The following is a 14744-nucleotide window of genomic DNA, read 5'->3' as shown; positions in this document are numbered from 1 at the left end:
AGGAAAGAGAAACTAAGCAGATTCAGATAACAGCTCTTACATAATGACTAAGTCATGGGTAGGCAAACAGCTTCTAGGCTTTTGCAGATACTGATATATACATACAGTCGTACCTCGTTTTGCAGCCCCGGCCGCTAGTCAAAAAAGACGCGGGGCAAAGTGCCACATCTGCGCACAGAGCAGTTTGTGCTTCTGCGCATAGTGTGATTTAGCGCTTCTGTGCATGCGGGAGCACCAAACCCGCAAGTAACCCGTTCCAGTATTTCTGGATTTGCCACGGATTTTTGCCGGAATGGATGCTAGACGAGGCGGACGTTCGCAGAGGTATTACTGTACAAATATGAAGTATCTCCATTGCTCTAAATAAGTTCAGCAATTCAAAACGTAACACTGAACAAGTAATTGTTAGTAATTAACTAACAGACAGACACTACCAACTGCAGACTCACAGAATGACACATTAATGACAGATACTGTCATGGCACTGGGCTGTTACCAAAGAAACTGGCTTGGTTAACCTTGCACCTGTGATTAGCTCATCCATGGGGTGATTTACACTCATGAAGGAAATGAAACCCTTATGGTGTCCAGTTAACCCAACACAGATGTTGCTGAACCTAAACTCCCAGTAGCCCCAGCCAGCATAGTCAACAGCCAGGGATGGTGGAAGTTCTAGTTCACCAACATCTGCAGGGCCACACATTAGCCACCTTTAGCCTGTGCCAACTTAATGGAGAGGGCCTGCTGGTGTAATGGCAGCTGAAGGAGGCAGCTATGGAAGAAGATGAGCCAAGTAACAGCAGGACTCTAACCTCCAAGTATAGTACCAGAAATTAGAAATAAAAACCATTGTTTAATGTAGACCATTATTATTACAGGCAAACACATATAATTCTGAAAGTACTTATTAATACTACACAGCTCTGAGCAAAAACACCCAGGTTAGGAAACTTACTGTGAGCATGGGAGTTGTAAGCAGTCCCCAAGCAAAGAATTCCAGGAAGATGACAATAACTGCATGGTACACACTTGGTCGACCAATACCTTGCTGTTAAAGGGGGGGAAATGTGATATTAATAGAGCACAACTCTTAGAAACTTGCTTCTGACAACATTTTAAATGGTACAAGGCATTCTATTTTAATTTAAACATACGGCCAGTGGGGGTTTTGCCAAATCAATTGGAGTTAAGAGCTCGCATTAAACTAGAATACTGCTGTGGGGTACATGCCAATTAATGAAGCAGTAGTACATCAATTCTATGTTTCTCTTGAAATTATTTCTAATTAAGCCTATCCTGAGAGTTCAAGGCAGGTTAACAATTTTTAAACATGGGTTAGACAAATCCTTAAAAGATATAAAAGCTTACTTACTAAACTAGGGTATTAAAATCCAACTGAAATAAAAGCTGTGTGCTGTCTGAAAACGGCCAGAATGACAAATCCACAGGGAAAGAGGAAGAACGTGAAAAGAAAGGGTTTCCGTTTTGCAGAGGGTTTTCTCCCACACATAATGATACCTTGTCTGTGTAAACTGGGAGATTATTTTAAAATATGCAGGCTGTAATACTTGACACAGTTACTGGAGTTCCACTGAACTGTTCCCTTCATCCCAGAGTATGCAGTTTAATCAAGTGAGTTATTAATTTAACTGGGAGCTAGAGTGCTGAAGCAGGTAAAAGTGGTAAACAAGGAGCTTGGAGACTCAGGTTTAAATCCCCATCTGCCATGAACATCACCAGGTGACCCCAGAGTCCCTTGACCTACCCAACCTCACAGTGTACTGCAGTAATAAAAAGGAGAGGCTGGGCGGGGGGTGGGGGAGAGAGAGAGAGCCTCTTTGAAATCTTTGGAGAAAAGGTGGACTATATATGTAACAAATAACAGAAAATAAATTAATGGATACTTATACATTTACTATGTACAACTCTACTCTTCGAAATAGCACCAACTAAAGTTTTCCCCCCTAATCACCTACAAAACAGGAATATAGATTTGCTTATGAACTTCAACAGTTTCCACAATGTTTCCTTTCATTCGTGACGTTTCCTGCTACTCAACAATATTAAATGGAATTGTTTTAATAATCTCCTGTGAGTGCACAGAATGCTGGAGTCAGCAAAAATGACAGAAAGCTATGCTGTGGACTTACTAACCACCTATATGGTTTCTTTTTACAAAATTAAATGGTTCAGCTTATATAACTCATTAAAACTTATGCCATTAAGAGATTTTTTTTTTGTATGTGTGCCAATGGCAGACATTTTTATGTTCAATTGTTCAATCAATTCAATTAACTAAGCTTTCAGTTTATTTAAGCTGGTACTGAAACACCAGAGTGGTGACAGAAAAAGAAATTTCTGCCAATTACAGTGGTACCTCGGGTTAAGAACTTAATTCGTTCTGGAGGTCTGTTCTTAACCTGAAACTGTTCTTAACCTGAAGCACCACCTTAGCTAATGGGGCCTCCCACTGCCGCCGTGCGATTTCTGTTCTCTTTTTTTAATAATAATTTTTTATTAGTTTTCAATATAATCATAGAATTTTATCCAAATTTTACCTAATTTTAACAAAATACAAATTTTGGACTTCCTTCAGCTTCTCTGGTAATCATCCATTTTTACCCTTCAGTACGCATTCCTTTATTTGCATTGCCATTTGTCTTCCCTTCCGCGATTTCTGTTCTCATCCTGAAGCAAAGTTCTTAACCCGGGGTACTATTTCTAGGTTAGAGGAGTCTGTAACCTGAGGCGTATGTAACCTGAAGCATATGTAACCTGAGGTACCACTGTATAAAGGAAACAAATTCCTTTCTACTAACACTTCCTTGTCCCTTTCACTCCCCTTTCCCCCATACATTTTGCTCAAATCCCCCCTCCTAGTACTGAATGGTGAAAAAGAAACGCACCCAAGACTAGAACATGATATACTATCTCTAAATAGTCAGTCAAAAGAAGTTTCTGCCAAAAGATGACAAATCCCTTTCCTCTCTAAAATCAAGCCTTATGAGGAATGGTTGAAGGATCTGGGAACGTTTAACCTGGAAAATAAGAGACTGAGAGGAGATATGATAGCCATCTTCAAATATCTTAAGGGCTGCCACATGTAAGAGGGAACATGCTTGTTTTCTCCTGCTCTAGAGGGTAGGACTTGAACCAATGACTTCAAGTTACAAGAAAGGAAATTCTAATTAAACATCTAGAAAAATTTTTGACAGTAAGAACTGTTCAGCAGTGGAACGGTCTCCCACAAGAGGTGGTGGACTCTCCGTCCTTGGAGGTTTTAAAGCGGATGTTGGATGGCCATCTGTCTTGGATGCTATACCTGAGATTCCTGCACTGCAGGAGTTGGGACTAGCTGAACCTTGAGTACCTTCCAACTCTAAGATTCTATGAATTCTATATAGAAAGTGGATGGCAGAGAAGAAGAGCGGTCCAATTTCAGCTGGCTGATGTTTGTCTTGCTGGTTTCTTTTCAATTAACCTGTCACACTCCCTATATCACTTAAAAATAGTCATTAGATACTGTTAGCTAAGAAATAAGAACTATATAGTTAGATTTCACATGGACATTCATTGGGGAAATGACAGGATGAGATTTTGCACTTTGTGCCTCCGATGGATATAAGATGCAAATAGAAGGTAGTGATCTAATGTAAGACATTTTTTATACCAGTGGGGACAGACTGCTCTAGAATACTTATTAGTGTAACCAAGAAAAACTATTTCCCCCCCAGTTTGCCTGAAACATAGAAGTTGCATGTTCCTCACCTACTGGTTTATTTCCTCATGCATTACATTTTCAATTCCACACTCTCTACTGATTGTCTTTTTTATTACATTAAAAACAACATCGAAATATTTAAGAAAAACCACTCTGGACATTCTTTTCAATGTTAGTAAACACTCTGGAGCTGAATCCTTTGATATCCATAAGCACAAATGAGCTACAAGCTTGGGACAACATTTTCTCATCAGAATTCGGGTGAATAAAACAATGTTGTAAGAACAGGTGTGCTGGATACTTTGTATCAGAACAAAATTTTGCCTGTCCCTTAATTATGCTAGCCAGTGCTCAAGAGGGCCACTGGTCCACAAAATCCTGCCCTAAAACTCCTATTGAAGAACACAAGGGAAGCATTCCCCTAGGATGTTTAAAAAATATTGCCTAGAGGTTTTCACCCTGAATTTGAGGTCAGGAAATTTGTCTAAAATACAGTGGTACCTCAGGTTACATACGCTTCAGGTTACATACGCTTCAGGTTACAGACTCCGCTAACCCAGAAATAGTGCTTCAGGTTAAGAACTTTGCTTCAGGATGAGAACAGAAATCGGGCTCCAGCGGTGCGGCAACAGCAGGAGGCCCCATTAGCTAAAGTGGTGCTTCAGGTTAAGAACAGTTTCAGGTTAAGTACGGACCTCCGGAACGAATTAAGTACTTAACCTGAGGTACCACTGTACATAAAACAAGGTTTGCACAACTGTTTTACTAGAAAAATCACAAGCTGGTTTAATTTATATACTTGGGAACCCTGTGTACCTAAACTACTTTGAAAGTAACCATTCCAACCAAGGAACAATTCATTCTACATGAGCAGGTTGCAAGACTCAAACAGGGAACCTGGTACAGCTTTAAAGGGCTGTGAGGTACCCTGTACGACTTATTTCACTCCAATAAACCATGTCCAAAGTACACCCACTCTAACTGAAAATATTAAACTAGTTATACTGATTTGGCTGCTGTCACAAACCTTACTTGAACATGGTGAGTGATGGGAAATATTTATGTACTGCCATACAGGATGTGGTGGAATATGGTGTGTTTATAGCTAGAGGCAGCCCCATCACACAGATGATCACCATGACTGGGTTAGCTTGCTGTCACTGAGGCAAGTCTGGTCCTGGGTTAATCAACAGCCTGTACAGCAAGTGCAACTTCCTCTTCTTCAACTTTTGAGTATCTTGTGTTTGTCTGTAGCCCATTTAATGAGTTTGGTGCAAAATGTATTCCTATTATACAACGTTAAGTTTGCATGCATAGATCTGATCAAAGTCATTTGCATGCATACTATGTGATAAAAGGGCGCCAATTGCTACAAGTTTTCCCATAAATAAGAAAGACTAACTAATGCTAATTCTATACAGTGGTACCTCTGGTTACGAACAGAATCTGTTCCGGAGGTCCATTCGTAATTGAAAACCACTCGTAAGATGAGGCGTCATGGGCAAAAGCGCGCCTCTGGCACGCAATTTCCACTCACTTCCCAGGGCAAAGTTCTCAACCAGGAACGGCGACTTCCGGGTTAGTGGAGCTTGTAACCCGCAACGTGTGGAACCAGAGGTACCACTGTAATGGCTTTACCAGTAAAGATAAACTGCTTAGATACTAAGTTTGAGCAGCTGAATCAATAGTTCTGTGGGTTACTGAATGGCTTTTATTGCAACATATTGCTCTTTCTGAACTTATGTTTTTTTTAAAAGACATCTAGAGGCTTATGTAACAAATTACTAATAAATTGCAAAAAGCAACTAATAAACTGAATACATCATCATAATCACCAGAGCCTGACATGAGATATGGACAGTGCTAGAATGAAGACATGCCAAATCTTTGTGCCAAGGCTTGCAGTATATCCAAACACAAGCATCATGTCACACTGCATATAAGAGGTTAGGCACACGCTATTTTTGTGCACTCTACACTACACAAGTGATACTTGAATTAGCTCCAGCAGGCAGGTCATTCAATGTTTACTAGCAATGTGTGCAGGGAGACAGCTCAACTCCTACATTTCAAATGAATTTTTGCATGCCCACTCCTAGATAACGTCAATGTGTTATCTTCGGAAGATACGAACAGCATCTAGCATATAACTGAGAACACAAAATATGTTAGGCACATTTTGCATTCTCAAATTTTTTAAAAGCGCCATTGCTCAAATAAATGAAAAAATTACAGATTGGACAAACTGTGAAAGAGTAGAAGACTCTAGCATAATTTGCAAGCTGTAGCAGTGGATTGTCCATGGGCTGAGACTTAAAGGGAGTAATCCAGCTGGCTCCAATGCATAGCATTTTTTAAGCAGCAAATAGTACAATGAATCATATAAGAGTTGCAAAAACTGAAAAAAGGCCTTTTCTCACGCCTGCCTGAAAGACTTCAGCAGGTAGCCAACCCCTATAGTGTAAACACAAGAACTCACTTAGCCTGTATCAAGGGTGAGGCCTGGAGAGCCCAAGCCAAGCACACATTGAAAGAAAGAAAGAAAAACACCATGCAGAGATCAACAATATTTTATAGCACAAAAAGGAGCATTAAGGAGTCTTGTGGTATGAGTTTTCAAGGGGAAATGATATATAACGAAATGAAAAAGATGTTTAAAATAATGTTGGGGGGATGGGGACCAGAAGCTTTTATTTTGGAAATTATAGGGACAGAACTAGCTAAACTGTATAGAAACTTATTCATATACAGTATGCAACTACCAGTGGCAAGAATGTTACTCGCCACCAAAGTGGAAAGAAGCAGAAGTCATAGTAAAGGAATAATGGGTACAAAAACTTGTGCAATATGCAAAAATGGGAGAAACTTACTGGATGACAATTACAAGATAACAATTGTTATTTTTTTTGCAAAAGAATGGAAATGATTTGTTCAATATTTACAGATAAATTGTAAACAAATAAGAAGATTGGCAGGATTATTGTAATAACCTGCAGTTTCATAAGAGTATATATTTAAAGTATAGGAATAAATGAGCAAATTAAGTTAATTTGGATATGCAGAAGATATTAAAAATAAATTTAAGGAACTGCAGAAAGAGGGGGAAGGAAGTCAATTTTTGAAATGTTAAAATGATTGTAAAATTAGTGAAATGTATAAACCTGAAAGGTTTTTGGGGGTTTTTTGCGTGCACTTCATCCCTTGCATCCAAGCCGGGGAAACCTATACCCTTTTAAAATGTGACTCTTGGGGGGGGGAGGTTTATTGAGGTTTTTTATTTTTACTTTATATATTGTGATCTTTTCTGTGAACTGCCCTGAGACATCCGGGCATAGGGCAGCATATAAATTCAATAAATAAAAATAATAAACCATTTTCAAAGAAGTTCAGTCAAAGTGAGCCTTAAGAAAGAACATGGGAGTGCCAGGGAGAAGTCAAAGCAGAGGGTTTGAAGGAAGAAAATGAGTGAAGAAGGGAGTGGGGATGAAAGTGGGCTGAGCCTACCCCCAACATATAATGGCTTTTGAATTACAAGAAATGTGGCTCCTTTGGGGGGAGAGGGTGTTATTGGGTTATTGATTTTATTTTGAGTTTATATATTGTGATCTTTTCTGTGAACCGCCCTGAGACCTCTGGGTATTGGGCGGTATATAAATTCAATCAATCAGTCAAAACAACTCCCCCGTGTTTCCCTAATAATAATAATAATAATGACTCCTATTAATAATAACTCCCCCGTGTTTCCCGAATAATAATAACTCCTACTAATAATAATAACTCCCCCGTTTCCCCAATAACTCCCCCATGTTTCCTCAATAATAAAAATAACAACTCCCCCATGTTTCCCTAAAAATAATAATAATAACTCCTATTAATAACTCCCCCGTGTTTCCCGAATAATAACAACTCCTACTAATAATAATAACTCCCCCGTTTCCCCAATAACTCCCCCATGTTTCCTCAATAATAAAAATAACAACTCCCCCATATTTCCTCAATAATAAAAATAACAACTCCCCCATGTTTCCCTAATAATAAAAATAATAATAATAATAATAACAACTACTCCCCCGTGTTTTTCTGGCCCGACCTAACCACAGAGCCCACCGAGGCCCAACAGATCGGGGAGCAAAAAAAGACACAAATGCGGACGAGCGAGGAGGCGGCCCCCCGACCTCCACCCCGCGGACTGCGAAGGAAGATGCCTCGAGCCTCTCCCGGCGCCTGACGGGCCCGCAGCGCGTCCGCTTCCCGGGGCCGGGACCCCCGAGGAAGTCCTCCGAGGATGCTTCGGGGCATTGCGCAGAGGCGCGAAGGGGAGGAGAGGGGCCCTGTTCCCCGGGCTACTCACCGCGGCGGCGCCTCCGCCCGGCTTGAGGCCGATCCTCCTCACCAGCATGATGCGGCTGCCCCACTGCTTCCCTCCGCCGGCTCCGGCCGCCGCCGCCGCTTCTCCGTCCACCACGGCCGCCACAGTCAAGGCCACCACCTCCGCTTCCCGGGCCGGAGGAGGAGGAGGAGGAGGCGGCGGCGGCTCCGGCTCGGGGCTCATTCCGCTCCCATCTTGCCGCCCCGGAGGAGGAGGCGGCGGCGAGGCAGGGGCTCCGGGAGGCCTCCCGCCGGCTCCCTCATCTGCTGCCACCGTCGCGAGGGGCCAGGAAGGGAGGGACGGAAGCCGGGAGGGACGGAACGCGCGCCGGGAAATAGCCTCGAGCCGACGCTGCCGCTGCCGCTTTCCGTCTTCGCTCCGCCTCGCTACTCCCCTCACAGAACCCTCCCCACGTGACCCGGCCTCCCTCCCTCCCTCCCTCCTCCCAGGGACCTCCCACCGGAAACTGCGTCACACACGGAGGCGGGGGCATATGGTGGGTGGGCGGGGCATCTGCGCTACATTTCCTTTACGCACTTTCTGGTGCAGCTCGCTCCGCCGTTCGAGCGTCCGGGATCACGTGACTCGGAGCGGGCGTTAGGGCCGTTGCTATGGTTTCCTTCTTTCGAAGGGGATGCACGTGGCGGGGGATGGAAGGCCTTCAATTACCAGGGCCTTTGCTTCGGATCATTTTTATCTATTTTAAAAATCCATTTTTATCCGGGTTTTGTTTGTTTTTTTAAGCCAAGAAAGGCCTTCCATTTCTTGCACCCTTTTTCTTTCAATAGGCCCAAGAACCCAGTGCTGGAGTTTAATAATTTGTTAAAATTGCTGGTTGTAATATTCCTATCTTCGCTAGCGGTATTTGTGAAAAAAGGAGCACCAATGTTAAGTTAGGCATTGCATTTGAAAAGGAACCCAGAGATGGAAAGAAGATAAAATCCCGGCCCAAGAAGAATGGCAGATGGAAGTTGAGGGATTATGCCGAAATGGCTAAAATGACCGGAAGAATCAGAAATTGGGAAGATTTTAATAAGGAATGGGGGGGGGGGATTACAGTGGTTTTTAAGATAAATTACAGTGATACCTTGGGTTATATACGCTTCAGGTTACATACTCCGCTAACCCAGAAATAGTGCTTCAGGTTAAGAACTTTGCTTCAGGATGAGAACAGAAATCATGCTCCTGCGGCGCAGTGGCAGCAGGAGGCCCCATTAGCTAAAGTGGTGCTTCAGGTTAAGAACAGTTTCAGGTAAAGAACGGACCTCCGGAACGAATTAAGTACTTAACCCGAGGTACCACTGTATAAATGAAACTAAAATTGTTAGTAGGATTGGAGTAACACTTGTAGTATAATGGTGAATTTTGGACATAATGGAGATGTAAAAGATTTGGATTATCATAAAAGATGCAGGAGGAAATGATTAACAATAGGACCTACAAAGGGGAGCAGGAAAGTCCAGGAGATTCTTTGGCATCTTGGTTTTTATGTTGTATGATGGATATATTGGTTGTAAAACTTTAATCTGAAAAACCAAATAAATAAATTTATAAATGAAAATGAAAAGGATCAACTGTCTTCCTGGGAACGTCAAATCTGGAGTTCAGAGACATTCTGAAACCTAAGCCTCTGCCGACTCAGAAAGCGGGAGAAGATAAACAGAATGGCATTGTGTAGTTAACACGCAAAAGGTTTTCATGTGACTGTCATCTTCCAAGGTCAACAAAGGTCAAGAGCTAGAGCAACAAGGTTCTTGTGGAGAGATGGACCCATTGAGTCTGTCCCATGATTGAAAATGAGAATTCTGGATCTGAATGGTCACATTTTGAAAACCTAGTAACTTGACTGAGGGTGCAGTGCATAACACATGCAGGTCCTGCTCTCTGCCCTCTCATTAAGATTCTGTGGATTTTGTTATTTAATAGGCAAATGTTTAGATTTCAATATAATTTGATGAAGCTTTCTTAATTTCTAAGAATAGTGATGATTCTTGGGACAGGGTATATGAAGTCAGAGACAATTCTTAAGATCATATATTGTTTGCATCAGATTCTTCATCCAATCAAGTCCCTATAACAATTTCTCATTAGAAAAAAAGGAAATTAATTTTTAAAAAATTAAAAGTCCCTATAATAATTTTACTGTATTTCTTTTCTTTCAGAGTCTAACTTCCTCATACACAAAAACAATTTATGCTGGTGATGAGACTCAATCTTGTCATTCAAAAAGATTCAGTATTAAATCATTCAGTGTGAAATTGTTAAAAAGCATAATGAAGTCAGATGCAACAGGGCCTTTGACAAAAGCAGAACCAAAATCTTCCGCTGGGACATTGGATAGTGACTCACAAGAACAGGTTGAAAGAAAAACAGATTTGATGCCCATGCAAGAGCTAAGCACACCAGAAACATCATTTAAAAGTGAAAGTGGGTTGATAAAACATCCAGAATACATTTCCTACAAAAAAGAAGATGTGTTGGCTTTTCAAAACACATATGAGGCTGATGATGAAGAGAAATTTGTAAGTGAAATTGATTTGAGGCCAAAAAAGGAACTAACCATGTCAGATGCCGAAACTTTTGAATCTACAAAACAGTCAGAACGCATTCCCCATAGAAGAGAAGATGTAGTGGCTTTCGTCAATGAATATGATGGCAAAGAAGAAGAAACCTGATACCACAAAAGAGTTGAAGCCGAAGCTGATATGGGTGCTGCCCATATCAGATGCAGAAATGTCAGGAGAGCGCAAAGTGGCTTTTGCAGATGACCATTATGATGACGTACATGTGCACTTTGGTAGTGTAACTCACTTGAGGCCAGTGCAGGTGCTAACCAGATCAGATGCAGAAACTCCAGAACCTACAAAACCAGCCGAACGTAGTGTGGCTTTCACAGATGACCAACCTGAAGATAAAAGAGAGCATCTTGAGGGCAGAGCTGATATGAGGCTAGTGCAGGAGATACCAGTATCAGATGCGGGAACTTTGGGATCATTCAAACAAGCAGAGCACAGAGTGGCTTTTGCAGATGACTATGATGATGCTGAAGGTGTACATACTGGGAGCTTAGCTGACTTGAGGCCAAGGCAAGTGCTATCCATATCGGATGCAGAAACTTTGGGATCTTTCAGACCAACAGAGCACAGAGTGTCTTTTGCAGATGACCAACCTGAGGGTAAAGGAGAGCATCCTGAGAGCAGATGGGAGGCCAGTGCAGCTGCTAACCGATGCCAAGAGTTCAGGATCTACAAATCCAACAGCATACCCTCCCCTCCCAGTAATGGCTAATGATTAAGGATAATGTGAGAGGTAGTTGTTTATTCCTCCCTGTGGCTTTCATACGGAGCCCCCGGTCGTCTCACGGACTATTGACCCATACACCACTAATCCGCTGCCACCAACCAGGTCCTCCCCAGTAAAATCACTTCAGCCTCGGGTTCTCAATTAATAGAGAAGAATGTATTTTATTTCAGTCACAAACTTTTATGGCATTCCAAACATTGTTACTCTTTACTTTCTTAGTCTTATTTTCCTCTCTCTATCTCTTCTACCTCCCCTCACGCAAGAACCCACTGCCCTAACTGTCTCTCTATTACCAACTGCTTCTCCAACTGCCTCTCCCAACCAGCCAACCCACTAAAACCAACCAACTACCAACTAACAACAACAACAACTAATTCAAACCTCGGCTAAGCCCTTTTATACACAGGTAGGCTCTGCCTCTGGCTTTCCTATTGGTCTATATTTTTAACCCTATCTTTTCCACCTGTTAAAACATTTTCTAAATGAATAGGCAAACGCCACACTCCCTTAAATATATAATCTGCATTTAACAACAAAGAGCCCTACTGTATCAGGCCACAAGCCTGTTGGGTCCAGGATCATGTTCCCACAGTGGCCAATGAGATACCTATGGGAAATAGGCTGAATGAAACTGCATCCTCCCCCCTTGTGATTCCCAGTAACTGATATTCAGAGGCATACTGCCTCCCAACAGTGAAACTAGAACTCCTTCTTCTTTCGTGATCACTCGCAGCTGAGTAAGATTGTCTTCCATGAACACGGTCTTAACAGTGAGTCTGTAAGTGACTGTGGAGGCCATTTCTGGATCCACATGTCCTTCCACAGCAGGGAAGGGATGTTTGCAATTATGCAGATTGAAGCCAATTGGAAGTTAAGCAGTGTTATAACAGAATTGACAACATTCCGAACGACAAGCTTGCCAGCCCAAGTTCTCTGCTAGAACAGATGGAGTGAGGGAGTGTGTTGAGCCTCGTACAGGAAGTTTTTTGGGGTCATAGGTTGAGACAGACATGTGTGCCATTCTATGTACCTTGCTCTCTCCAGAACAAAGAAATTCTGTCCCTGCCCTAATTTTTTGTGATTCTCCATTCCCACTACAGTACATCCTCCCCCCTGCTGAATTCCAGGCCTTTCCTATGGAGCATGGATTTCCCCCTGCTTCAGAATGTATATTTAAGAACCAAACAAATGAAGACCAAATGTTTTTACCAAAAGTTTTCCTTACCTAAACCAGAGCTTGCCGAAATGTGAGTTTAACGGAATCCATTGTCCTTTCAGGAAGAATCAACCATCGCAGATTATTCCGATTTGTATGCTGAGATTGCAATGCCATGTGACAAGGATGAAGTCAGAAACTTTACGAAAGCCTTTCTTCCCATTGCTGACTCCCTGATCTGTGTCCTGGGGATCGTGGGATATATGTTTGTAGTGATGACATTTGTTTTATGTAAGAGGTCTGATTCTATAACTGATGTCTGCCTCTGCAATATGGCTATTGTGGACATATTGTTTGTTCTCACTCTTCCTTTCTGGGCAGTAAACTACGCTCTGGACAACTGGATTTTGGGGGATTTCCTCTGCAAGCTCACCAAAGGTACCATATTTTTCGCTCTATAGGACGCACCAGACTTATCACACCTAGTTTTGGGGGGAGGAAAACAAGAAAAAAAATATTCTGAATCCCAAAAGCCAGAACAGCAAGAGGAATCTGGCTTCTGGGATAGCCTCTTGCTGTTCTGGCTTCTGGGATAGCCACTGAAGCCTCTCCCAGGCAGTGGGATGAAGGCTCCCCCTGCCCGGAAGAGGCTGTGCGTGGGTAAGCTGCCCTCTGTCCCTCCCCCACCTCCCACAAGAGCTGCTCACTCTTTAAAGGGAGCGCGGCTCTTGGGGGCTTATCTGGGAGGTGGGGGAAGGGACAGAGCCCCGTGCTCTGTCCCTTCCCCCATCTGCCGCAAAAGCCACGTGAAGCCTCCACAGGGCAGCGGGGAGTCTTAACCCGCTGCCCTGAGGAGGCTTCGGGGGGCTATCCCAAAGCCAGAACAGCGAGAGGGAGCGCTGCGTAGTGCTCCCTCTCACTTTTCTGGCTTCTGGCATAGCCGCACAGCCTGCACTCCATAAGACGCACACACATTTCCCCTTACTTTTTAGGAGGGGAAAAGTGCGTTTTACAGAGCAAAAAATACGGTACCTTGTTTGAATCTCTATGATTCAGGCCATCACATAAAACACAAAAGTGCTGCTTCCCTAATATACAGCAGTCTTTGAGATCATGAAGCAGGGGGTGCCAGAGGCCTTTGAATTATATGGGAATCAGATTTAGGCCACCTAATTGAATATCACAAATGGGAGGGCATCTGGACCTCTCCCACCCTCCTCAAAACGATCTCTCCTGCGTTATAGGAGGCATTACTCAAAGTCATTCTCCGATCGCACTGGACACTGGCAAAAATTAATCTCTCCCTTTTCCCTTTATGTTGGAAGGGCTATGGAAGGCTTAGTTCATTTAGTCATGTTTGGTGGGAATGCCCCTGTTAAGTTGTGGGTGAATATATCAGATGACACAGCGATTCTTCAAACAGCTCTTGTTTATTCACGGGCCAGAACAGAACTGAACTGAAGGGTTCAGTCAGCCTGCTTATATAGAGCTCCAGAACAACGTAACTGTAACAATTTTCTAAAACTATCCAATCACTGAATTTCACTTTCGATCCCTTATTTGCATAACTATCTACAGTATCCCCCTGCTGGCCCAGGGTGAGAACTTCAGTACATTACAGCCCCCATGTTAAACTTTTGGAGTAGAGCCTTCTCCATTATATCTGCAATTACAGGCCAACCCCTTTCTCCAATTCTTAGCCCTACTATCTTTGGATATAGACTTGGGCTCCACCCTGCACCACAGAGGCTTCGTACTGACCGCAGCACGATTAGCAGTAGCTTAGCAACAGAAAAACCAGACTGAAATACCCCTCCACATATGGGGAAATAAGATCTGGGATACAGCAATGTCTGAGTGTTTCACCAGACACAGGAGGGCAAAAAAAGGCATAACAATTAGAGACACCGTCCTAGAAACATGGACCCCTTTAAGTATGTTAATGACCCAACTCAAGACCTTGTTATACCAACCGTTCAATATTTCAGTGAAGGGTTTACATTAAGTATTATGTTTGAATATTGAATGTGCAAGTGTATGTCTAGTGACAATGGATAAACAAAGACAGTTAGTACTGCTGGCTGTACTGCTGGCTAAGTGTTCTGTGGTATTAATATTTGTTTACAAACCAATAAAAAATGGCTTGTTATAAAGTGCTATTAGAATGGAATACTAAAGATGAGGAGGTGAAAAGT

At 42.6% G+C, this 14744-nt stretch overlaps 1 protein-coding gene across 2 annotated transcripts in view; it reads right to left on the bottom strand.

The window, feature by feature from the left end:
• The window catches only part of MFSD14B (major facilitator superfamily domain containing 14B), a 44298-nt gene extending 35797 nt beyond the window's left edge, over positions 1 to 8501 (bottom strand). Inside the window, exons 1-2 of one of the 2 annotated variants that reach the window (XR_013977179.1) lie at positions 8073 to 8501; positions 956 to 1048 (exon numbers count right to left, since the gene is read on the bottom strand). Coding sequence is in view for 1 of the 2 variants with exons in the window: in XM_080972825.1 (XP_080828951.1) it covers positions 956 to 1048; positions 8073 to 8273 (294 nt within the window). In the remaining variant the exon portion in view is untranslated. The remainder of the gene's footprint in view (positions 1 to 955; positions 1049 to 8072) is intronic. The other variant, XM_080972825.1, reaches the window with a different exon arrangement.
• Between the last annotated feature and the right edge of the window lie 6243 nt (positions 8502 to 14744).

This window comes from Podarcis pityusensis (assembly GCF_964106645.2).
Source record: "Podarcis pityusensis genome assembly, chromosome: 11".
NCBI classification, from domain to species: Eukaryota; Metazoa; Chordata; class Lepidosauria; order Squamata; family Lacertidae; genus Podarcis; species Podarcis pityusensis.
This window is presented reverse-complemented; position numbering and strand designations above follow the sequence as displayed.